Below are 27,027 nucleotides of genomic sequence, written 5' to 3'. Positions count from 1 at the left end.
AACTATATTCAAGTAGTTTTCTTACTTTAGATCTTAATACTAAAATAATCACAAAAGGCCTACTAAAATACTCACTTATGCTAACATTATTTACTTATCATAGAATGACAATTGTGGTTATTTCAAGACTACTGCTAACATTAAAATCTAATCCTCATATAATGGGGTAGAGGTTTTCTCACTCACAGAGCTTCAGTTTCCTCATCTGTCAAATGAAAGTGTTAAATCAGATTACCTCCAGAGGCTCTGACAGCTGTAAATCCTTTACTCTCATCACTAATAGAGCAAAATGTATATCCCTAGAACCTGTCATAGACTTACTCAGGTAGGTAATATAATAAAACTGCATATGTTTTTAAGGCAAGTCACTGGAAAGGAGAATAAATGATAGATTTATCTATCATACTAAACAACTCTTAGGCCCCTTTTATCTCTGAGCCTGAGAGGCTATGATCTGGTCCAAAAAGTGAGGAGAGAATTAAGAAAGGATTTTTGTGAGCATTGTCCATCTTCTAGTATGTTTTCGGAGTAGATTATATTAAATCCTGGATATGAGACATGAATTACATTGTACCTGACACAGGGAAGTGAGAGAACATCAAGGCCACCAGTCTTACAGGTCATAAAAGAAATTAGTATCACTGATGGTTGTTGTTTTAATCTTTTCACCTACAAGGGAATTTTTCATTTGATTTCACCATCACAGGCCATTTGCTGAAACTTGGAAACAGAAATTACTTTCCTAGGATGGCACTTCTGTACTGTAGCATCTGCTAGAAATAAAGGGGGAAGAGTTTAAAACATAATTTTGCACTTATGTTTTTCCCTTGTATGTAGAGACCCAGCTGGAGATGCCCCGGGCAGTCTGGTCCCCAGAGTTCTTCATGGAGCAACACTTCTCTGTGGAGGATGGAGTAGGATGTATCTAAACATAAGGGTGCTGTGAGCCAAAGTCCAATTGAAAAGCTAGAGAACTATAAAATGCCCTTTTCTTTTGAACCATTGTCCTTGTCTTGGGCAAGGAACTGACTAATGTCTTACTGGGTTCCCTTAGGTGTTTTAGATGGTTAAGAGCCTGGACAGATCATTTCTATTGTTGGACAGCTCCTCATCAGTCCATGACTAGGCACATGAATTTTACCTTAGTATAAGTGTTTCAGTGTTTCCAGGCTTAGAACTTTGGAGATCTTTCATGGAAAAGTTTCATTCTATTCAGAGAAGCACTTCTCAACTGCTTTCTTCCCTTCTCCTATTTCTGCTATTGCTGCCTCATGATTCTGAGCACAGAAAAGAGAAGCTTCCCTGCTTCCACCAGATTAATCCCATTGTTTCCCAAGATGCTGACATGGTATTTGGAATATTTTTATCCTTGTTCTCAGTTGAAGTGAACCAGGTTACAGGAGCAGAACTCTTTGAAAGTCCTCCTTACAAAGCTTGTAAACCATATCAGTAAGTGCCACCATATCTGTCTGGGCTTATTTTCAGTATGATCATTAGAAAAATATTCTTATAGACAGGATAAAAGGGCAAGTCCATGCAGGAGGGCACAGTGAGTACTCTCCCCCTATTTTTTTTCTTTGAATTTTTCTATATTCTTGTCATTTTCCCATATGTCTGAATAGCTTTCAAAGTTGAATGGAAAAAATGTCTCACCTCTACTTCCCTCTCCCCAACCCTGTCCAAAGGCCCATAAATTAGAAGTTCAGTCTGGAACAGGCTCAGTCTTTTATCACTCTCCCTCCCCTATGCTAAGCTTATATTGGTACATGAGCAGTGGAAATGGACTTCCCTCTGCTAGAATTAAATGAATTCCCAGAAATGGCAGAAGTTCTTGAATCCTGTGCCCTGAACAGAGATATTCCTATTAAGTCTATTGATATTGGGCAAAATGTCTTCCCTGTCCACAGGAATTAAAGCTCCCTTATTTCCTCTCCACATTTACCTGTGTGATCACAAGTGAGTACAACCTTTTAGGGAGTCTTGGGAACTCCTTCTTCATTGAAGATAGTATATTCCTCCCATTACACCAATCACTGGGAAATATCTTCTGATCTTGTGAATACATGAATTTATCATTTTGCTCTATTGTTCTTGTCACTAGTTACATATTCATGATAGAGCAATCTAGATTATGAAACCCCAACAAAATTGACTAGATGAGCTTGGGGCAGAGTATGAAACTGAGGACTCAGGAAATTTGAGTTTATTGAGAAGAGAGAGATATGCCCAGGATACTATCGTAACAAGTATTGAGGGAGATTTATTTAAAAAAAATTTTAGAGATATTTGCTATTTCTCAGTGATATCCAGAATAATGTTTTTTTTTCTCCAGGTGATATGGGAGGGATTTGCTTTTGTTTCTCTAGGTTAGTTTTGCTAGACAGGAAATATCCAAAAGAAGTGGAAATGTATTTCTTTCCTGGGACTTGGACAAGCTGTGCTGGCATTTGTGTTCATAGTCACGCCTTTGTTTGGTGCTTTGGCCTGAATTAATTCTCTTTACAGAAACCTGAATTTCCCTAGTAAAAACTCTGTTGTGCGAATGTGATTCAACCCAAAATACACCAGTTCCTAGACAAATACACTTTGTGAGGCAGAGAATAAATAGGTCAGCACTTGATTCTATCTTCTCATCTGTCTGGTTGTGGGAAAAGAACTATGAGATACATTGGACAGTTCTTTGGCAGATAAGTGAACTAACATCTTATTCTGTACTTTCTTGTAGAAAAATTATTCTCTATATCTATCTTACCTTTTGTCACTTTTAAAAATTTCTTTGGTTTTCTTTCTTTCCTCAAAAATAAATTTTTGTCTCTATTTTTATATAAAAGACAAAATCACGAAATCATTTTAATCATTGTTTACCTTTTAATGTTTTAATATACCTATTTTTTTGTATTCACTAACTAGGCAGAATTGGAAGTTTGGTTTAAAAGGATGAGAAGGTTCTATCTTCCCTTGGTTAAAGATCTTATTCAAAGTCATATGCCCTTTTAAATTCTATACAGTGTTAGAATTGTTTTGAGCATAGCACACATTGGAGAGGGTAAGGGCTCTTCTGTATGTACTCTCTGATTCTAATTCAATGGAAAATGAATAAAGAAGGAATGAATGAATAAAAGAACTTAAATGCTCTGAAACCTGGTTAAAAACCAGGTATTTAGTAACATTCTCTGAAATGATTTTGGTTTTCTTTTTTTCTCAGATTCTGTACAGGAAGAGAAGGAAGTGAAGAAGGAGGAAAGACTTAGTCAGGACCTCACCTTTCCTTAGAGATATCAGACAGGACTTGAGAAAAATACCAAGATCCCAATTGTGCTAGACCTCTTATTCCTACACCTATATGATCTTATTTCTATTATTCCCTCCACTTGGAATGGCATCGTATATATATATATATATATATATATATATATATATATATATATATCCAAATCTTCCTTCACCTCTGAAGGTCCATGATGCCCTCAAGGAACATTTCCTTTATTTCCTTTATTTAGGGCTATGAGGTCTCTGCTTAGCTTTTTTAGATCTCACTGCCATTTACCTTTAACATATCCCCTGATGCCGTATTTCAATTATTGCTCTATTTATTCTCTCTCTCACTATATTTTAAAACTTATAATATTAAGAATCATTCAGATACTCTACAGGATCTTGTATATATTACATGCTCAATGCCTATTTCTGGAATTAATGCAGAGTCATGTAAGAACTTAAAGGCAATTCTCCTCACCATCTCAGGAATCACAAGAAGTGAGGAGTAGAGAAACAAGCCATATGGGTGAGAGTATTTTCAATATGAATGAAGTGAGCAGAACAACTTTGGAGATCCTTAGTTTTGACTCACCTGGTTGGAGAATTCTTTCTCCTGAAAAGCATTCTTTTTGATGACTTCTTAATATTCTATTGGCACTCTCCTCCACAGGTGGTTGTACAAAAATTATCAGCAGGCCCTGGCAGTAGTGTTTGCTCTAGAGGAGATTAATAGGGATCCCAATCTGTTGCCCAACATTTCCCTGGGATTCCACCTCTACAACACCTACCACAGTGATGAAAAAACTTTGGAGAGTTCCCTGAAATGGCTTTCTGGGGGGCCACAGCTCATCCCTAACTATAGCTGCAGAAACCTGGACAATTCTGTGGCTGTTATTGGAGGAGTCACATCAGCTCTCTCTGTCCAGATGGGGACTCTGCTTGACCTCTACAAGTTTCCACAGGTGAGTGATATTGAACTCACATTTTCTATGCCTTCATCAACCAAAATAATAATAACAATAGCAATAGTATATAAAAAACAATAACTAACATTCGTTAAGTGTTTTAAGGTTTTAAAGGTATTTTACACATGTATTTCTTTTCACTTTAAGAACAAACTTTTTAGGTTGGTATGATTATTATATACATTTTAGAGAGTGAAATACTTAGATGAAGAAAAGTTAAGTTATTTCTCCAAGTTCGTGGAGTTAATAAGTTCCGGTGGCAACATTTCCCTTCAGTTCTTCTTAATGCCACTTTAACTCTCTAGTCACTCTATCATGCAGCTCTCTCAGACATCAGTGAAGGTCAACCACTCCTTGATCATGACCAATATTGTAAGTCAAAAACTGAATTGAAGTCATTTGGTTCCATCCCATAAAAGTATCTGAGAGGAAACCATAATGTGCTTGCCCATTATACAGATAAGTTCTCTGAAGATCTGAAAAATTAAAATATTTTTACTCAGTATTGAACAATTCATTGTCATTAACATTAGTTCTAAAATCATTGAGAAGATAGTTTCTTACAAAAGAAAGGCTAAGCATGAGAACGGAAGGTACAGGTTTGGGGGGCCAATGGTAAGGATGTCTGTGATGCTGTACTAATAGCTCCATGAGCACCTTGAAGAACATGAAGGTTCTGGAGTTCACAACTACATCATTAATTTTACTAATGGGCACAGTAGACAACAGATGCATGTGGCATGAGAAAATTCCTTTCAGAAGTCAGCTTACCTTTTAAAACCTAGAAGAATTCTTTTGGGGACACTGGCCTTACAGATGAGCTATTCTGCATTTCAGTCTTGCTGTTTACTGAACTTTATCATGGTTGCTGAGGCATATAAATGACTGCTTTGTTAGTACAGAAGTCAGAGCAGATGGAGGGGTGACTTCTTGGAACAGAAATAAAGGAAAATGTGAGTCCTTGATTTAAATGAAATGGATGCCAGTTTTCAATATGGAATTACAAATGTATGACTGAAGGCTCTCCCCATTTATAACCACACTCCTTATGTTAACATTTGCATAGCTTCATTCATTATTATTTAATCCCAATAGATCCACACATACAAATTCAGACTTTATAGACTCTGGAAAGGTTACTAGAGGATGCTTTTGGTGTCAAAAGCATTAAGATTATAAAGAATTCTCATCATACTCTTGGAGAAAACATTTTTTTTAACTCTAAACTCAAAGATTATAGGAATTAACATTAGGTTGGGATTTGGAAACCAGAATGAGATCACTAAGTGAGGGGATACATGCAATAGGATTCATCTTTAAAAAGCACCTTACCTTCTGTCTTAGAATCAATACTATTTATTGCAGAAGAGTGGTAAGGGTTAGGCAATGGGGGTTAAGTGACTTGCCCATAGTCACATAGCCATAAAGTGTCTGAGGTCAGATTTGAGCCTAGAACCTCCCATCTCTAGGCCTGGCTCTCCATCCACTGAGCTACCTAGTTGCCCCCTCCCAGTAGTATTTCTAAACCATTACCATCTGTATTGAGATCAGTAAGGACTAGCCAAATGGGGATATATGACTTGGTTAAGATAGCTATGAAGTTTCTGAAGCCTGATTTGAATGCAGATCCTCCCAACTCTAGGTCTGGTACCCAATCTATGGTATTACCTAGCTACCCCTACCCAATTATATTTAAAAATTTTTAAACATCCATTTTTTGAAATTGCAACCTCCAAATTCTCCACCATACTCCGCCTCTACCTACTGAGAAGTTAAACAATATAATATCAATTATGTTTTATGAAATCATGCAAAATATTTCTATAAGAGCCATGATGAAAAATATATTTACATTTTCAAAAGTACAAGAAAAATAAATTAAAAGAGAATGCTTTGATCTGTAGTCAGAGTTTTTCATTTCCCCTCTAGAGGTAGATAACATCTTTCATCATAGAACTTTTGATGACAAAGATCCATGCTTTTTGGTGGATCTTTGGATAATTGTCTTGTTATTGTACAAATCCTGGTTATTCTAACTTCATTTTGCATCAGTTCATACAAGTCTTCACAGGTTCTAATGAATCCATACTGCTCATCATTTCTTATAGCACATAATATTCCATTGGAATCATGTCACATGTTCACCATTCCCCATTTGCTGGGTATTCCTTCAATTTCCAATTCTTTGACCAAGTTCCAATCAGCATTAATTATCCAACTCATCTGAACCTCCTGATCCTATAATTAGGGGATGAGGGTAATAGACTATGTATCTAAAGGATAATTTTTCCTTTTTCTGCAATTTCTCCCTGATCTGACTCACCCACTTTTTTATACCAGTTTTAGCTGAGAGGAAAAATTTTTTTGTTTTAACTCAATTAAATAGGTACTTTCATTCCTACTTTTATAACTAAAATTTTCACTGGACCTTTTTTTAAAAAATCAACATTGTATGAATTAAGGTTTAGTTGGATCCCAAATCTGCTCTATGATAATATTCTGTAGCCTGTCCAATAGCTAACATCAGGACACTATAGTTAAAACTGCAAAAGTAAACTTAGTTTTTGTTAACCCTTGAAAGTCAAAGAAGGCATATACACCTGAAAACCAAAAGAATCAGTGTGCTCAGCAAGTTTGTTTCCTTTAAAAAAAGAGAACTCAGACACATTTCTGGAAGATTTGGATAGACTCAAGTGCCAGAGAAGAAAAGGAGGTTTCAGGTATTCATAGTGCTTCAAGAAAGAGGAGACAGTCTTTAGGATTGGACAACAAAGGAGAAATAAGAGATGTTCCTTAGCTGCTTGGAATGTAAATCAAGATCTGCCTTGCTGTTATCTGTAGAAACTGAGTGACCTTTCAAGGCTGCACTGACTCTTCTTGTGCAGGAACATTCATCCTCATGGTCAAAGGCAATTCTAAATAGCCCAAAGCATTTAGAAACCAGTTAAACCTTGACATTCTAAATGCAACTAATTTCTCAAAATGCAATAAATTTAGACATTAATATTTTTAAAATTTGGAAAGTTCAGCTCTTTTTCATTTGAAATAGGATCATTAGCTCCCTTCAGATTCTGAAAAGTGAAGAGCAAGCAAGCAGAAGAGAATAACAGAATAACTATTAATTAATATGAAAAAATTCTTTGTAATATAATAGACTTTGAATATTAATTCAGCAACTTTCTTTTTAGGTTGTCCCCTAAGACCAAGAAGTTAGGAAACCCTCTCCCATTCTTTAACAGAAGTGTGGATCATGTTATAACTTCTAAAGATTTTGTAATTACTGAAGTCATCTTGATGGACTTTTGAGTTGTTTTCCCCACAAACATATGTATGTGTGTGTGTGTGTGTGTATAAAATGTATGTGTGTGTACATGGAGAGAGAGAGGGGAATTAAGCAGATAAAAGAAAGCTAAAGAATAAAAAAGAGGTTAGTTTTCTTAGCTTAAACAGAAGAAAGCAGGGGGAGGGACTTTAAATTTGCCTCTATTCTACCCTTCACCCAATCTCTCACCCTGGGGTGATTAGAGCTATGTCACATTCTTTGGATCTCTTTAATCTGTAAGATTAAATTGTAAGATCATAAACTGAACTTTTAAAAGAAGGTATAGAGAATATATATATATACATATGTATGTATGTTTGTGTATATATAGTCTATATATGTGTATATATACATTTGGGGTGTGTGTGTATATATACACATACACACACACATATATGGTGGTACCTATCATTAATTCATTCCAGAAGGCAAGTTTAGTACCCAAAAGGTTGAGTACCAAATTAATTTTTTTCTATAAGTAATAATGTAAATTGAGTTAATCTGTTACTGATACCCCCAAAAAAACAGATTTTATAAGAACTCTATGCATTAATGGAATTATGTTTCACTAAATAGGCATTAATAACACATAGACATGAATAAAAACAATAATTTTATTAATTTTCATAATTTTAACTTAGCTTTGCCTGTATTGAGAAGAGTTCATGGCCAAAGGGGTTTGTGGGGAGGAGGAATGTTATTATCTGGAAGAGGAGTACCTTTGATAATATCTGAAGGCAATTAACCTTGTGAAGTTCTCCCTTTTCTGTCCCATATCACCACTGAATCCTGAGTAAGATTCACCAGGTATAAGCTTCACAGGAAACTATCCGATGATATTTGTTTTTGACCACATTTCAAAATACCTCTAAAGTGTGAAATATTCTGGTTATTTAACAAATTTACAATTCTGCTTGTTAAAGCCTTATCAAGGTGATATTTTGCAACAAAATTTTCACTTCCACCCATTTTGTATGCATTTCCTTGATTAATGAAGTGGGGAAATCTTCTCTTGCCTCCTTTTCACCAGAAGAAAATTCTCCTGCCACTAACTGTTGCTCCTCCCTTTGAAGTTCCTGCAGCTCCTCAGTGATGAGTCCTTCTTTATGCTCCTGGAGTAACACCTCCTTATAATTACCATTGACCTCTAGACCATGAACTAGCCCAGTCACAATATCCTCCATGAATGGTATAAGCTCAGTCTCAAACTCTTCCAAATCCCTTTGAGTTATAGCTTCTTGCCATTACTTTTTCCAGGCAGAGTTCACTTCCCTCCAGGCTTTATCAATATGATAAAGTAAGTGGAGAATATAAAAGTGATTCTTTCATAATTCACACAGAGTCAAATCTACGATTAAAAAAAAACTCCAAAATTTCATGAAAGCCACAGAAAGAGAACACAAGATCAAGTGAGGTTTCGCACTGTGAAAGAACTACATGTAGACTAACGTGGTCTTTTGTTTTGGCTGGAGTGAGCAACACTTCACAAAATCATGATACCAACAAATTTTAGCAAGCATGTTAGGTGCTAAGAAAATCTAATACCATGACAATATTTTCTCATCAAAATGTGTTAAAAACAAAATTTGATGAGTCCTGAAATTATCAAGCACCAAGGTTTTACTGTATGTATAATTTTGGAAAAATATGATGTTATTTTATCAGCCATGATGATTGTGTGTTGTCATATTCTAAAGCATTGTAGTTCTGAATTTTATTTCTAATCCTTATTCTAAATTTAATTCTAAGCATTAAATTTTGTTCTGAATTTATCTGACCATCCTTTATGAAAATTGTGAAATAAGTTATTAATATTATTGCATGATACTGATTGTATAATAATTATAATGTTAAAACTCAATCAAGTATGTAATTAGAAATATTTTAGAGGAGAAAACAGAAAAGACCTTTTTAAATCTCATTTTCTTGAAAGCAAATAGTAGCAGGTAAATTTTTTATCCTCTTCCCTTTTATAAGAGGGAAAATAATTATCAGAAAGGGGAGAAATTGTGGATTTGTTTATCTTACTTAATTACTTTTATGAAATTATGTCTGCAGTTCAATCATAATTGTAGATATATGCATATATGTGTCCAGATTATAATGTTGTGGTTTATTACAAGTTCCCTATATGTATGGAATTCAGAGCATAATTAATTACTTGATTTCTAGTGATAGATTTAATATCAGGATGAGTTTAAACTCTAGAAGAAGATGTAAGATTTTAAGGTATATTAAACTTTATTATTGCAACATTTTGTGAGAAATCTTCACTTAGCCCTAAGCTGTCATTACTAAAAGTTGCTGTTAGAACAGAAATGATATGAGACTGTATTTCATATTGTTCTGTGTCTAATTCTAGATATAGCCATCAAGAAGTATTAATAAACCTAAGATTCATAGTTCTAGTAGCCCTTTTTGAGATATCTGTGAACTGTAGATAGATTTCTGTCTCAAGGGAAAAGCTGAAAGAGCAACTTTGATAAAGGCTTCAGTAGGACTCTTCTCTCTTGATTTCTCCAAGATGATATTTCCTCTTCAATGGAAAACATTTCCACCTAGATGATTCTGAGTAAGGCTTATGGAACTGTCATCAGTGCAATTGGGTATCTATGACTTTTGCCTAGAATTGCCTAAAATCAGACTAGGAGAAAATTTTTTTCCTTACTATATCTTTGTCTCACTTTTTCTAACCCCTTACCTTCCATGCAGGATCAATGTTATGTATTGGTTCTGAGGCAAAAGAGTAGTAAAGGCTAGATAATGGGGGTTAAGTGACTTGCCCCGGGTCACACAGCTAGGAAGTATCTGAGGCCAGATTTGAACCCAGGACCTCTTGTCTCTAGGCCTGCCTCTAAATCCACTGAGCCACCCAGCTGCCCTCCCACTTTTTCTTTTTATGAAAATGTTCTATAATCAGGGAAAGTGTCAGTGAAATATATGGACACAATACTAAATATTCACCTATTAGACAAAGGCTGGAACTAAGATACCACTTTGGAAGATCTAAGCTATTCTTTTCAATCAGTAATTATAATCTTTTCCTTAAGCAAGAAACAACTAAGTGTATGAGTGTTTGGGATTATGATCTGCCTTTTATTAGTTACTTATTTGTATATAAGATAAAATCTTTCAAATATCTGAGAATAGTATAGTAATGATTAAGCAATGATTAAGTAGGAATCTATGAAACCAGGATATGATACCACTACTTAGTGAGGATAAAATAAAAACATTTTGTGTTCTGGGTTAAAAAATGTTTATGCAATTATTTATCTTAGAAAAGAATGATTTATTGTCTATCTTGTGTTGCCTCAAAAACTCATATGATTATATTTAGAATTGTTACTAACACTTGTATATAGGTTATAATCTATAAAGCAAGTAAATCCTTGATTCCTCCATTCACATAGTTGAGAGGTCAATCTTCACCAAGCTTGAACTAATTTATTTTCTATATTAGCTGGGAGATTAGAATCCTATGATCAGGAATGTGATTTCCAATTATTGCAATCAAGGAGAGACTGAAAATTATTATCCCACCTCCTCATTTAGTATCCACCAATTAATGATGTCTTGAAGAGAGATAATAATGAACATCCAAATTTTTATTTAAAGACTCAAGATGCTAAAGGAATTTGTTTATAATCCCTAAGAGAGATCACTGGACAATTAATTTATTGATTATTTCTAGCCTTAGGAATTGACTTTTCTTACCCAGAACCAGAACCAATAATAATTGTTGAAAGTTACCCCCCAAAAAAGGAAATTTAGTTAAGATGGACTATCTTTACAAGAAGCAAGGACATATTCATTGGAGAAGTCCTATCATAAGTTAAATTCCTAAGATTCAGCTATAATGTATTGGGAATTATTTTTCTTACTGGTTGGTTTAGATTCCACTAACCTCCTTTCTCTCAGATTTCTCTTTTCAAACAACCATAAATTCTTATTCCAGTTTCAAGAAGAAAATGATTAAATGTTCTTGTTTGAAATATATTTAAACCAAGTAAAACCTGTGTAGATGAATTGTATTTTGTCCAAAATAAAAAAAAAATGTGCACAGTATCCTTCATGTGTTTTTCTTTTATCTTAAAAAGACCATTTCTCTATCCTGAGTTATATAGATATAGATATAGATATAGATATAGATATAGATATAGATGTAGATATAGGTATAGATAGATATAAGGTTTGATCTGGAATCTGCTGTGGACAATAAGAAAACAGAGAAATAAGAATTGACTCTGGTCCTTTTGGAAATCATAGGGAAGACACGATGTCTTTATTAGAGATAAAAACAGTATCTCAATTCTCTGTTTTTGTGAAATCATTGTCTTTTTGAGTACTCAGTAGAAGGATAAATATAGGGAATTTCAGAGATTAAAATACCATTTATGACTAATTGTGTACAGAAACCTACATAAATTTTCTTTTTGACAAAAATGCCCAATTCTGAATTAGTATCCCATTTCTATTCTCTCAACATTATTAAGTTGAAACTGATTCATTATTTTTTATTATCTAGATCAGCTATGGTCCATTTGATTCCATTCTTAGTGACAAGGTCCAGTTTCCTTATCTCTATCAAATGGCCCCAAAAGATTCTTCTCTTCACCAGGGTGTTGTCCGCTTAATAGCTAATTTTAAATGGAACTGGATAGGCCTGGTTGTTACAGATGATATGAGAGGTGAGAAGTTCTTCTGGGAAATGAGAGAGGAAATGGCAAAAAATGGAGTTTGCATGTCATTCACAGAGAAAATCCCTGTCAGTGAAAGAAGACATGTGGAATCCCATGAAAATTTCATGCCGAGGATTGGATTCTCAGCAACCATGGTGATTGTCATTCATGGTGACACAGATTCATTAATGATTCTGAGACATTCACAAATGCCCATTTTCCCTACACGGAAGGTATGGATTTCCACATCTCACTGGGACATTACTATGAGACCCATCTTTCATTATGGTTATAATTTCCATGGAGCTCTCACATTTTCATATTTAAACAGTGAAGTTCCTGGGTTCAAGGATTTTCTAAAGACAGTTATGCCTTCTAAATACTCAGATGATATTTTACTTAAGGGATTCTGGCTCTCAGCTTTTGCATGCCCAAATCAACAAGGAGACACAGAGCAAGAGATATGTTCACCAAATGCCTCTTTGGAGTCTTTGCCTCTGAAATATTTTGATATGAACATGTCTGGCTTGAGTTACACCATCTACAATACCATCTATGCTGTGGCTTGGGCTCTCCATGAAATGTTTATGAGAAAGTCAGCTGAAAGTCCAATGGGAGGTGAAGAATATTTAAGACTTCATTCATGGCAGGTAGTACTGAATAGGTGGCCACTTTTTAGCTGTGGTATAGTGAGGATATATTTTGTGTATTGGTCAGACAATTTGGATAATAAAGTCCCTTCCAATTCTCAAATTCTGTGATTATATGCTCTTTATTCTTAATTGCCAATTCTTTTCAGCATTCATGTAAAGTTTATAATTATTTTCTTTCACAGAGTCTTGGAGTTGACAGGAACCTCAGGAACAATCTAGAAGTCATGCTTGTATATGGACAGGAACCCCTTTTTCAACAACTTTATTTGTGCATTACATCATTTTTCTAAAACATTTAGTATTAGGTAACATACCACCATAAAAGACATCTTATTACATTTTGTGTCATCCGTAATTATTAAGAAACTATTCATCATTGGACTAAGTGGTGTTGGTTAGATCATAAAATGCCCTATACTGTTTCACAACCAAACCAATGGCCAGTCCTCATAACGTCTATACCTGCTACTAAGTAATTTTCTTATTACTTTTCATTATAAATTTAAAGCAATCTAGGATTAATTATGACATTTTCTCATAAATTATGAGTGATGCTAAGTTTCTCATTAATCAATTATTTCAATCTGGACCTTTAATCCCAATTTATAAATGAACTAGAAGCACTTCCTTTTATATAAATATTTTATAACCTTTTTCATAATCAGCCTCTTACAAACACAAATTCTAGCAAGCATACTTTTAATTGAGTATAACAAACTATATAAAAAGATATATCTGAGTGACATGCCTATGTGGTGATAAAGATTTTAAATGAAATTACCTCATCATTTTTGTTAACTTTGATTCTTGACAATCATGGAAATAAATACTCCCTCCAGTCAATTCTCTCTCTCTCTCTCTCTCTCTCTCTCTCTCTCTCTCTCTCTCTCTCTCTCTCTCTCTCTCTCTCTCTCTCTCTCTCTCCCCTCTCTGTCTGTGTGTCTCTCCCTGTCTGCCTCTGTCTTTGTCTCTGTCTGTTGTCTCTCTGTCTGTCTCTGTCTTTCCCTCCCTCCCTCTCTTTATATGTGTGTGTATGTGTGCATGTGTGTGTGTGTGTCAAAATTTTCCCAAGGTTATCTTTAGAGCTTGATGTAAACTCAGTTCTCCCAAATTGCTCTTCAGGTTTTCTAATGTCATTTAAGTTACTCAGTCTCTCAGGAAAGCAGTTATCATATTCCTTCTGTGTCTCACAAAATCTCTATGATCTTGACAGTTTCCTTTTTCCATATGGAAGGTAAAATTCCTATGATTTTATTCCCTTTTAAAATGAGTAGCACAATCCTTTGTCTCTCTGGGAAGGACTATAGGAGCTAGTGTTCAATCTTTATAAAAACCAAAATCAATTTTTATTTATTCATCTTATTCTTGAAACTATATAGCCAAGAGTAGACATCCCAATACTGATTCCATTCCAAGCGTTAACCTACTGTGTTTCACTGACCTAGGCTACTCAACATTAGGTAGCCTGGTAATCCTCTGCTCTTAAGGGGTCACCATATTATTGAGAGAATTAGATCAAATAACCAATCAGCTTTATCCCTGCCATAGCTAAGAAGTCCTGAACTTAATGATCCACCAGCCTCAGTCTGTTTAATAGCAAGTACTATAAACATGTGTTATGGTGCCCAAGAGTTATTTCTCTCCACCTTTCAGCCATTGCTTCCAATTGCCTTCTGGATCAGGCAGATATAATGTAATAATTCTTCTATATGAAATTCATTCAATTCTTGGAAGAATATCACTGTGCTATTTATAATTCTTTCCTTTTTGGATATCTGTTTCTCATTCATTAAAATATCCTTGAATTTCTAGGTATTCTCTCATGTTTAATATACACAGTCAGTTTTCTCCCACATCTATCCCTTTCATTTCAGAGTCCACTTTATCATCTCCAGATAGCAAGACAAGTATACTTTTACTAATTTCATTCATGTGCATTCCATTTTGCCTAAATGTACCTTCATTCTTACATGATCAGAAGTAGCTACATGACTCAGTGGAATGATAACTACATCTAGAGACAAGAGGTCCTGGGTTCAAATATAACCTCAGATACTTTCTAGCTTTGTGATCCTGGGCAAGTCATTTAGTCCCCATTGCCTAACCCTCACTGCTTTTCTGTTTTGCAACCAATACACAGTATTGACTTTAAGATGGCAGATAAGGATTTTCAAAGATGTGATCTAGAGAAGCAGTGTATTGTAGTAGTTTTAGAGTCCATCTCTCAGTCAGGAAGCCTTGTTTTCAAATCCACCTGTTGGACACATACTATGTAATCTTGGGTTGTTCACTCAACCTTTATATGTACCATGTTATCCTCAAAGAGTATAATTTGTTGATGCTTATGGCAGCTGAGTTTTTTTGCATTAATAAAAGGAGTTTCCTCATCAGGAAGTTCCCAAATCTGATGAAATTTCAGGAATCTAAACTATTGTCAACCAGAAATTTTCATATTCTTAAATGCAATCTTTTGAACAAGTTGACTACATTATACTCACAATCCCCTACTCATTTCTGGATTTTCTTTTTTTTAATTAATTTATTCATTTAGAATATTTTCCATGGTTCCATGATTCAATGATCTTTCCCACCCATCTTTGTTCCCCTCTCATGAAGCCAACAAGCAATTCCACTGTTATACATGTATCATTGTTCAAAACTTATTTCCATATTGTTCATATTTGTAAAAAAGTGATATCTTAAAGCATAAACCCCAATCATATCCCCATTGAACCATGTGAGCAATGATATGTTTTTCTTCCACATTTCTACTCCCACAGTTCTTTCTCTGGATGTAGATTGTTTTCTTTCTCATAAGTACCTCGAGATTGTCCTGGATCATTGTATTACTACTATTAGATTATGCCACAATATGTCAGTATCTATGTACAATGTTCTCCTGGTTCTGCTGAATTCACTCTGAATAAATTCCTGGAGGTCTTACCGGTTTATATAAAAATCCTCAAGTTCATCATTCCTTACAGAATAGTAGTATTGCATCACCATCAGATATTGATTTTCTTTTAGCATGTATGTAGAACATTTTCTTCATTTCTAAAGATTTGGAGTTCTTTATCTAGAAAAAAAATCCTTAAAATGAGGTCATGTGAATGATTTAGAAAGACCTTGAACCAATGAATAAGTGAAAGAGAGGAAATTCAATAGCAATATATTTAAAGTCTTATAATTGATCAAACTTCACAAGTAAAGATAGGAAATGGCATGGTGATATAATCTATCATTGAATAAACATATATTACGTACTTTCTATGTGCCAAGCACTATTTTAAATTCTGGGAATACTAAAAGTAAAGACAGAGAGGAGAGAGAGAGAGAGAGAGAGAGAGAGAGACTGTTTCCACCCTAAAGAAACTCAAACTCTAATAGGTGGGAGACCAAAGGAAAACAAATGTGACAAAACAAGGTATAAAAAGGATAAATTGAAAAAAAAGGAAGGAATTAAAAGAGGGAGGCCACATGAATTAAGAAGGGTTGGAAAAATCTTCCTGTAAATGATAGGATTGTAATTAAGACTTAAATCAGAGATTCTAATAAATGGAGACAATGAAGGAAAGTATTTCAAGTATGGGGCACAGAGAAAATTACTGGAATCAAGAGATGCAATGTCTAGTTAGAAGAACAACAAGGAGGGAGTTTCAATACCTCAAACATTGTTGTGAGTAATAAAAGTGTGAAAATATTGGACAGGTGGGAATGACCTCATTGATTAACGGCTTTGAATTGATTCTGGAGACAATATGGACCCATTGAAGTTTTGTTGAGTAGTGGGAATGACATGCTCATATTTATGCTTTGGGAAAATGACTTTAGCTGTTTAATGGAGAGTGGATGGAAGTGGAGAGAGATTTTAGCCAAGCAAACCTACCAGCAGGCTATTGCTTTAGTTTAGATGTGTGTTCTATGTGATGATGGCCTACACCACACTGGTAGCTGTAATAGAGAAGAAAAGGAGACAAGATAAAAAGATGCTTCAAATGTGAAATGAACAGATTTTGATTACAGATTGGATTGGGAGGGGTGAAAAATAGTGAAGATTAAGGATAATTTATTACCAGATTGTGAGTCTGCAGGACTAGGAGGATAGAGTTGCCCTCTACAGTTAATGAGTTCTGCTTTGGACATTTTAATTTTATGATGTCTAAAGACCATGCAGGTTAAAATGACTCAAACGATATTGGAGATATGAGACTGGAGGACAGCAACTCTGAAATCTATCTGGGAGTGTGTAAGTGGACTATGAGGCCAATAAAACTAAAAAATGTTATGTGATTGTCTTGAAAGCTAAGGGGACCCTGGATAATATTAATTAAAGCATAGAATCTGAATAAAATATATTTCCATATTAGAAGACTTGTGTTCAAACTGTCAGCTGCAGTTGCAGAAGGATGTTGTTAGCTTACATTTGGAATTTAATCTGGATAATGTCTATAGGAAGTCTGCCAGGTGGATGAACTTCTTTCCTCATTTCTTATGATGATCATTTGAAAAGTCTGTAAAAATTTAACCTGACAAAGAGAACATTCAAAACAATTGGAAATGGTAGGCTTGTTTAAGGATTTGAACAACTTGTTTATAGAAGAGGGATTCAACTTGTTCTATTTTTCCCAAGGGGAGAAATAGGAGAAGTGAATGCAAGGTGGAAAGAAGGATCATCATCCAATTTGAGCTGTTGAAAAGAGAAATAAGCCTGAAGGTAGTTACTAAGATCCATCATATTGCACGGCTTCCAGTACCTACTTAGCATAGTTTACTGCATCGAGTAGGTACTTTAGAAATTGTCATTGAATGATTTATTCAAGTAAAATGATGAATTTTTAAATATTAGATATTATTTAGAAAATTATTTATGGAATGATTGAGAAAAGGAAGTCTCAGAGGTTAAACTTTCCATAGAAATAATTTAAATAATGAATACATCTACACATTGGTCAAGAACATGATTGATCTTACTTTCCAGACATCCAGTCCTTCTGAGAAAACTATTCATCTGGTTCAACGCGTTCTTTACTACCCTGCTTATGAAATACAGGAATATATAGAGACAGCCATGCCTCAGGCCTCTCAGATCTGGAGATGAACTTGACTGGATCTAAGTCCAGCACCAAGACTCTTTTCCTATTTATAAAGATAACAAGGGGAACATAAAACTCAGCAATAAATGATCCCATTTTTTAGTTTCTGAGCACCATAATTAAAGCCCTGGTCTGGGGAATCATAGTATGTAATCGATCAGACAGTAACTACTTTTTAAGAGCATACTAAGCACTGAGGATACAAAGAGAGTCTGCTCTTGAGCTAACAATCTAATGAGGGATCCAACAAGAACATCAACATATTCAAATAAGCTGTGTATTCGATAAGTAGTGTTATAAATAGGAATTAATCTGGAGGCTTATAACTAGATTTATAAGTATTATTAATAAAGAAAAGAAAGAGAGAAATAGATTTCAGTCTCTCTACCTTTAGGTAAAAATTCTATCCTCCAGTGCAGCCAATGCTCTGAGCCACAGCTGTGAAATCAGCAGGTGAGATAAGGGGATAAGTCTTGAGACAGAGTTAATTCTGAGATGGATCAAGAGACAGAGAGAGAAGGAGACAGACAAAGAAAGAGAGACAGAGAAAGAGAGACAGAGATAGATAAACAGAGAGACAAAGATGGAAACAAAGACAAAGACAGGAGAAAGAAGGAGAGGGAAAGGGAGAGGGGGAGAGAGAATGAAAGATAGAAGAGGGGGAGAGAAAGAGTCTTGTGGCAGATAAAACCACCAGAAGGCTATAAATATTGCAGTAACCCAAGTGTAAAGTAATGAGGTTGTGGCAGTATCAGAAAACAGAAAGGGCAAATATTTGAGCCATGTTGCAAAGATAAAATAAGCAGATCTTGGCATTAGATTAGATAAGGTAGATAAGAGATAATGAAGAGTAAAGGGTGAAATGTAAATAATAAACCTGGGAGATGTAAATAACTCAGTGGGTTCCAGAAGTTCATTTCTATGGGTTCCAATTAAAAATCAGGTTTGATCAGACCTCCAAATAAGGCTACCCAACTCAACAAAACTACAGAAGAGGTCTAGTATCTCTCATATACCTTAGACTTGTCTTGGAGGGAAGTCCTTCCCTCAGAAACCACTCAGTGATGAGAACTTCTTTTTCCTTTTAGCTCCACTCCTTCCTGAAGAAAACCCAATTTAACAATACGGCTGGTGATCAAGTATTTGTGGATGAGAATAGAAACTCTGAGGCTCAATATGCCATTATGAACTATGTGGTCTTTCCTAATGATACTGAGAGTTTGGTGAAAGTGGGGCAGTTTATACCCAAGGCTCCTCTTGGTCAAGATTTCACACTATGTGAAGAAGCCATAGTGTTGGACTGGTGGGATTCAAAGGTCAGAGATATTTTAAATGTTAAATCTGTACTCCTAATTAAGGGGAAAATTATTGCACTATTTGGTTTACTCTACATTACATACCTTTATGAGCATTAGCAATCTGAGTATTTTAAAAATAAGACTATACATATATATATATATAATGAAAAAATTTTCACAAACCATCAACTCAATTATCCTCCATTATAGACAGGAGAAAATATGATGCTCAGGAAGGTTCAGTGATTTATTGACAGTCACACAGGCAATCAGCATCCTAGGTAGTATTTGTTGTTATTGTTCAGTTATTCAGTTATTCAGTTTTCTTGGCAAAAGTATTAGAGTGGCTTGCCATTTCTTCAGTCAATTTATCCCAAATTTACAGATGAGGAACTGAGGAAAATAGGGGTTACATGAAAAGCTAATAAATGTTCAAACTGGAGTTTTAACTCAGATATTCCTAATTCCAGAGCTGGTGTTCTTTCCTCTACACTATTAAGTTGCCCAAAAGTAAGAGACAGACAGATAGAGACAGACAGAGACAGATGGACAGAGACAGAGACAGAGAGAAAGAGAGGGAGAGAGAGAGATTGAGAAACTATATATACAAATATATAAATATCTATTTTTTGAAAGAGCAAAAATTAGCCTTCTTTCAGTCTCACTTTAACTCAGTCCACTTCTCAAATGAGAATGAAAAAAAGCAAAAAGTTTCAAAATAACCATGACCAAAACCCATAATATCTTATTTTATATCCTGGGTCTTTTATCTCTCTATCAGAAAGTGGGTAGTATGTTTCATCCTTAACTCTATGTATCTGTGGTTGGTTATTATTCTACTATTCAGAGTTTCTAATTCTTTAAAAGATGTTTGTTTTATATGTGTGTGTAACATAATTTGCTCAGTCATTCTTCAATCCATAGGCATCATTTTTAATTCTCCCTTTTTGTCTCTTCAAAATGAACTATATAGATGCTGTAGAAAAAGCAGAGGCCTGTCTGATTTCTCTCAAATTCCCCTTCACTTTAAGCTTTTAAATTACACCCAAAACAAATTCTGGAGAAGCAGATCCTACAAAAGGACAGGGTGAAACAATTTCCACCCATTAGGAAGTCATAAGAAAAAGATTGCCACACTAGGGTGAGTGTGGGGAGTAGACCAGAAACATGAGGTAGACACCCCACCCTGACAAGTCAAAGGAGGCTCTGAGGTTGATGAATAAGCACCAATGGTTTCCAGAGCTCTCAGGTCACAGATAATAAGTTAATGTAACAACTGGTCAGAAGGAGAACCTTTCTGTTATAGGCTCAAGATTCTCTTCCATTGACCATATGAACTTTTGGGTTACAGTAAAGAATCATAGTACAAGGGAGCAGTTACAAGGAAGGGAAGAGTATTAGCACACTTGTTGTTTGAGTTACAGCATTTCCAGGAGAGAAAAGGTACTTCTGGTTGCTCATGGATCAAAACACAGGTCAGGAGAGCAGGAAACATACTTCTCCTGAGATCATACCACCTAAAAAGAACTTAAAACTTATAGATCCCCAGAACTAGCTCTGAAAGCCAATGCACAAGAAAACCTGAACTTTTGGACACTGCCTCTTCCACTCCAAGAACAATGTTGAGGTTTTTTTAAGTCAAAAGTTGAGGAAAGGACTGAAAAAATAAGCAAACAACAATAAGCAAAGAAGCTGACTGTAGAAAGTAATTATAGTAGCAGAAAGATCAACATGCAAACTCAGTAGAAGACAACAAAATTGCTGCATCCAAAGCCTCAAAGAAAAATGTGAATTGGTCTTGGGCCCAAAAGTCATTAAGGGAAGGGCTCAAAAAGTTTTACAAAAATTAAATAGGAGAGGTAAAATTGAGGTAGGAAACGAGAGTGATACAAAAATAAAATAAAAAAGAGTTGAGAGAAAAAAGAACTTAGTAAAGGAGATACAAAAAAATACCAACAAAACTAATCCCTTAAAAAAGAGGCCAAATGATAAAAGAGACACAAAAAACCAATGAAGAGAACAACTCTTTAAATAGCATAATTGACCACATGAAAAAAGAAATATAAAAATTTGCTGAAAAAAAAAAAACAACCAAAAAAACCCCTTCTTTTTAAAAACTAGAATTTGCCAAATGGAAAAGGAGATATGAAAACTCACTGAACAAAATAATAATTCTATAAAAATTAGAATTGAGAAAGTGGAAGTTAGTGACTCCAGTAGATATTTAAAAAAACAGTAAAATGAAATCAAAAATGAAAAAAGAAAAGAAAATCTCAAATATTTCATTGGAAAAACAACTGACCTGGAAATTAGATCTAGGAGAGATCATTTAAGAATTATTGGACTACCTGAAAGCCATGATTAAAAAATAAACAGATCCCAACCCTTATATTTCAATTAATTATCAAGGAAAATTGCCCTGATAGTCTAGAACCAGAGGGTTCTCCTGAAAGAGACTTGAAAGAGATTTTCTATTTCCATACTTTGGAATTGCCTGATATTTTTATCAGCCTCTGAACACTCCTGAATGGAAGTTCTTGTATAGCTGTTTTGCTCATTTGTAGAGAGTATTGAATTTTGTTATTTCAGGATATCAAGAATAGTATGATATGGGAAAAACAAGATTCAGTATTTTTAAAATATTCTGATTTGTGGGAAAACCTGATTTCTTTCCCCTTACCTTTTCACTATCCCACTCTGAACCTTCTATATTTTTAACCTAATTTTACATTTGAGCAACAGTGGAATGACTCAGCCGCTGTCAGTCATTAGGGAAGCTCTGTTACTTCAGAATGGCAGAACTGCAGACTTCTTTTTATATAGATTCCTGCCCTGGTTATTCCTTTGCAGACCTAAAACTGAAATAGAAACTGTAACCAAGGCCCTACTCTGAATTCAGAATCTGAGCCATCACATTACTGTCTACTACTGAACCTGCTCTTCTCTTAGTCCATTGTATAGAGCCTGAGATCATTACTTATCCCACAATGTCACCTGAGGGCACATATTCCCTTTCTATTCCACCACAGATAAGTGACTCAAATAAGCACCTGTTCACATCAGTATGTCTTGGTATGAATCTAGGACCTCCTTGTTACTTGTTTCAGAGTCTCAAATGGCATGATCCTCTCCCTAATGACTGTAGACTTTTCTGTCCATTACATCATGTCTATCTGGACTGGAAAAATGACTCTGACTTTTTCATGTTTTATCCATGAGAATTTGTTCTGATTTATTTCTAGATCTGTTTGTAGAGTTTGGTTTGACTCTGTTGTTTCATTCTATTTTTTGATCTTCTATGATTTTGATTCTAACTAATAATAGCATGCCTTCTTAATATATCCAGTGCTAGCTCCTCCTCTCATACCATTTTACTTGTTTTGGTCCTTTTATTAAAAGTATGTTAATCATCTGGAACTACTTATAACTTTTTAACATTTGACTCTCCCTCTTCAAGGTCCCAAAGTTAGTTTCCCTTGAGGCATGATAGCTGAGAGCTTCCCCCCCCCAAATATACCATTCTAAACAGGAATCCCTTTTCTCTTAAAATATATATAAAAGGGGAGACTTCTGGGTAAACATGGCTGCAATCTAGAAGGGAATTGCTTCCTCTCCCCAGCACCCAATGAAATAACTACCTCAAAAGAACATAAAAATCATCTTTGGAAGAATGAAGGGACTCTACAGTAGGGTGCAGAAACAAAGGTATGTGGGGTTTAAGCATTTCCACACTATAAGAAGGAGAAAAAGCTCACACCCAAACATGATCTGAACTACCCTTCCCCACCTCACCTACGGAACCAGAGTAGGGACCAACTCGCTCACCAGAAACAGCAAGTGAATGAGGGATGTCTCAGTAGTGAGGGGGGGCACACCAGGGTCCTTGGGAACTGACTAGGACTGCCAGGGACCTACCCCTCAGAGTGTTTTCACAGGAGACCCCTGAGCACAGGAGAGCACAGACTGCGGGCTCTCTAGCAAACTGTAGATGCTGTGGAGATGCCAGAACCTGCCTGAGGCAAAAGCCTCGCCATGTAACTCCACAGAAAACCTGCCCATCTCACTCAGATTCCTAACTAAAAAGGAAAGGGAAAACCACCAAAGGGATGGCTTATTGTGCCCAAGACCAACCCTCCAAGAAGAAAAGAAAGAAAGTGACTATTGAAAACTTTTATGGAAGGAAAACCCAGGCTACAGAGGAAAAAAAGAGGATGAAATTCATACAAAATCAAACCCTTCCCCAAAAATGGAAATTGTCCACAAGCTCTGGAAGAACTCAAATTGGAGTTTATCCAAAAGATGGAAACCTTCTGGCAAGAAAAATGGGGAAAAATTCAGAGACAGGTCAACAGTCTGATAGACAAGAACTCCCAATTGGGGAAACAGCTGGAAGCCTCAAAAAGTAGGGCAGACCAAACTGAAAAGCAGAACCAGTCCATAAGGACCAGAATTAAGCAACTGGAAGACAATGGTCTTGAAAAACAGCAAGAATTAATAAATCAAAGTCAAAAAATTAAAAAAAATTAGAAGAAAACATAAAATATCTCACTGACAAGGTGACAGACTAGGAAAACAGAGGAAAGAAAAACAATTTGAGGATCATTGGTCTACCAGGAAAACCAGAGATAAACAAAAATCTCAATGCCATACTACAAGAAATAATCTAAGAAAATTGTCCTGAAGCTCTTGAAGAAGGGGGCAAAATAGAAATGGAAAGGGTTCACAGAACACCCTCTATACTAAATCCCCAAAAGACAACCCCCAGGAATGTAACTGCCAAATTCAAGAGCTTCCAAGATAAGGAGAAAGTCTTACAAGAAGCCAAAAAGAGAAACTTCAGATATAAAGAAGCACTAATCAGGATTACACAAGACCTGGCAGAGGCCACGCTAAAAGACTGCAAGGCCTGGAACATGATATTCAGAAAGGAAAGAGAACTGGGTCTTCAACCAAGAATCAGCTATCCATCAAAACTGACTATATACTTCTAGGGGAAAGTATGGGCAACAAAATAGAAGATTTCCAAGTATTTGTAAAGAAAAGACCAGAACTCAGTGGAACGTTTGACATCCAAACACAAAGAGCAAGAGAAACATGAAAAGGTAAATATGAAAGAAAGGGAAAAGGAGAAAAATATTTTTTATTCAAACTCTCTTCTATAAGGTCTACGCTTAGATCAAATTATATATATATATATATATTTATATATATATATATATATATTAATATATGGGGGAAAGTTATGTGAAACTCTCAAAAATTGTATGCATAAATAGAGTAATCAGAAGAATCACTCAGAGGGAAAGATTGGGGCATTAAGATGATTTGGAGAAAAAAACTAAAAGAAAGAAAAAGGGAGGGGGAATCTATGATGGCACCAAGATATATTTGAAGAAATAGAAATAAATAAAATAAAATAATCTTTGTCACACAAAGATACACATGGGAAGGGGAGGGGAAGAATTCTCTTATAAGAAGGAGAGTAAGAGAGTGCTAATTGGTATTACTTAAACCTTATTACTCTCAGTGAAATCAACTCTGAGAGGGAAGAGCATCTAGATCCATTGGGATCTTGGATTCTATCTTATCAAACAGGGAAAGGGAGAAGGGAAAAATTAGGGGGTTTGGTGGTAGGGAGTTCAAAAAGTGAGGGAAGGAGGGGGGATTATAAGCCCCCCCCAAAAAAAACAAGAAGGGAACAAAAAGGGAGGGGCCATAAAGGGAAGCATAGCAAGGGAGGGGACTAGGGGGACTGATTTAAAGTAAACCACTGGTTTAAAAGGTTATATCAAAAGAAGAAAGGTCAGAATTAGGGGAGGATATCAAAATGCTGAGGAATTCACAAGTGACAATCATAACTTTGAATGTGAATGGGATGAACTCACCCATTAAATGTAGATGAATAGCAGAATAGATTAGAATACAAAACCCTACATATGTTGTCTTCAAGAAACACACATGAGGCGGGTAGATACTCACAAGGTCAGAATTAAAGGTTGGAGCAAGACCTATTGGGCTTCAACTGACAGAAAGAAGACAGGAGTTGCAATCATGATATCTGACAAAGCCAAAGCAAAAATAGGCCTGATTAAAAGGGATAGGGAAGGTAAATCCATCCTGATAAAAGGGAGTATAGAGAATGAGGAAATATCATTAATCAATAAGTATGCACCAATTTGTATACCACCCAAATTTCTAATGCAGAAACTAGGAGAATTGAAGGAGGAAATAGATAGTAAAACTATACTAGTGGGAGATCTGAACCAACCACTATCAAATTTAGATAAATCAAAAAATAAATAAGAAAGAGGTAAAAGAGGTGAATGAAATCTTTAAAAACTTAGAGCTAATAGATATATGGAGAAAAATAAATGGGGACAAAAAGCAATACACCTTCTTTTAGGCAGCACATGGCACATTCACAAAGATTGACCATATACTAGGTCATAAAAACATGGCATACAAATGCAGAAAAGCAGAAATAATAAATGCAACCTTCTCAGATGATAAGGCAATAAAAATAATGATCAGTAAGGGTACAAGGAGAGCCAAATTAAAAACCAATTAGAAATTAAATAATATGACACTCCAAAATCAGTTAGTTAGAGAACAAATCATAGAAACAATAATTTCATTGAAGAAAATGACAATGGTGAGACATCCTTTCAAACCTTATGGGATGCAGCCAAAGCAGTAATCAGAGGAAAATTAATATCCCTGAATGCATATATTAACAAATTAGGGAGGGCGGAAGTCAATGAATGGGACATGGAAATCAAAAAACTTGAAAGTGAACAAATTAAAAACACCCAGAAAAAAATTAGAAATTCTAAAAATTAAGGGAGAAAATAATAAAATTGAAAGTGATAGAACTATTGAACTAATAAATAAGACTAGAAGATGGTACAATGAAAAAACAGACAAAATAGACAAATTACTGGTCAATCTAATTTAAAAAAGGAAAAAAGAAAAGCAAATTAACATTATCATAGATGAAAAGGGGGACCTTACCTCCAATGAAGAGGAAATTAAGGCAATCATTAAAAACTTCTTTACCGGGGGCAGCTGGGTAGCTCAGTGGATTGAGAGCCAGGCCTAGAGACGGGAGGTCCTGGGTTCAAATCTGGCCTCAGACACTTCCCAGCTGTGTGACCCTGGGCAAGTCACTTGACCCCCATTGCCTAGCCCTTACCACTCTTCTGCCTTGGAGCCAATGCATAGTATTGATTCCAAGAAGGAAGGTAAGAGTTTAAAAAAAAAAAACTTCTTTACCCAATTATATGGCAATAAATATGCCAATCTAGGCAATATGGATAAATAGTTACAAAAATATAAATTTCCTAGACTAACAGAAGAAGAAATAGAATTCTTAAATAACTCCATATCATAAAAAGAAATCCAACAATCCAACAATCAAAGAACTCCCTAAGAAAAAATCCCCAGGGCCTGATAGATTCACAAGTGAATTCTATCAAATATTCAAAGAACAGCTAATCCCAATACTATACAAACTATTTGACATAATAAGCAAAAAGGGAGTTCTACTAAATTCCTTTTATGACACAAATATAGTACTGATTCTAAAGCCAGACAGGTCAAAAATGGAGAAAGAAAACTATAGACCAATCTTCCTAATGAACATAGATGCAAAAATCTTAAACAGGATACTAGCAAAAAAACTCTAGCAATTGATCAGGAGGGTCATTCACTATGATCAAGTAGGATTTATACCAGGAATGCAGGGCTAGTTCAATAT

The 27,027-nt window shown here is 35.3% G+C and overlaps 1 protein-coding gene across 1 annotated transcript in view; it reads left to right on the top strand.

Annotated features, from left to right (window-relative positions):
* The first annotated feature begins 1,330 nt into the window (after window positions 1–1,330).
* Window positions 1,331–27,027, top strand: part of VN2R504 (vomeronasal 2 receptor 504) — a 32,215-nt gene continuing 6,518 nt past the window's right edge. The window contains exons 1-4 of the mRNA XM_016432800.1: window positions 1,331–1,449; window positions 3,929–4,220; window positions 12,074–12,877; window positions 19,062–19,289. Coding sequence (XP_016288286.1) covers window positions 1,346–1,449; window positions 3,929–4,220; window positions 12,074–12,877; window positions 19,062–19,289 — 1,428 coding nt within the window. The 5' untranslated portion in view covers window positions 1,331–1,345. The remainder of the gene's footprint in view (window positions 1,450–3,928; window positions 4,221–12,073; window positions 12,878–19,061; window positions 19,290–27,027) is intronic.

Source organism: Monodelphis domestica, chromosome 3 (assembly GCF_027887165.1).
Source record: "Monodelphis domestica isolate mMonDom1 chromosome 3, mMonDom1.pri, whole genome shotgun sequence".
NCBI classification, from domain to species: domain Eukaryota; kingdom Metazoa; phylum Chordata; class Mammalia; order Didelphimorphia; family Didelphidae; genus Monodelphis; species Monodelphis domestica.
This window is presented reverse-complemented; position numbering and strand designations above follow the sequence as displayed.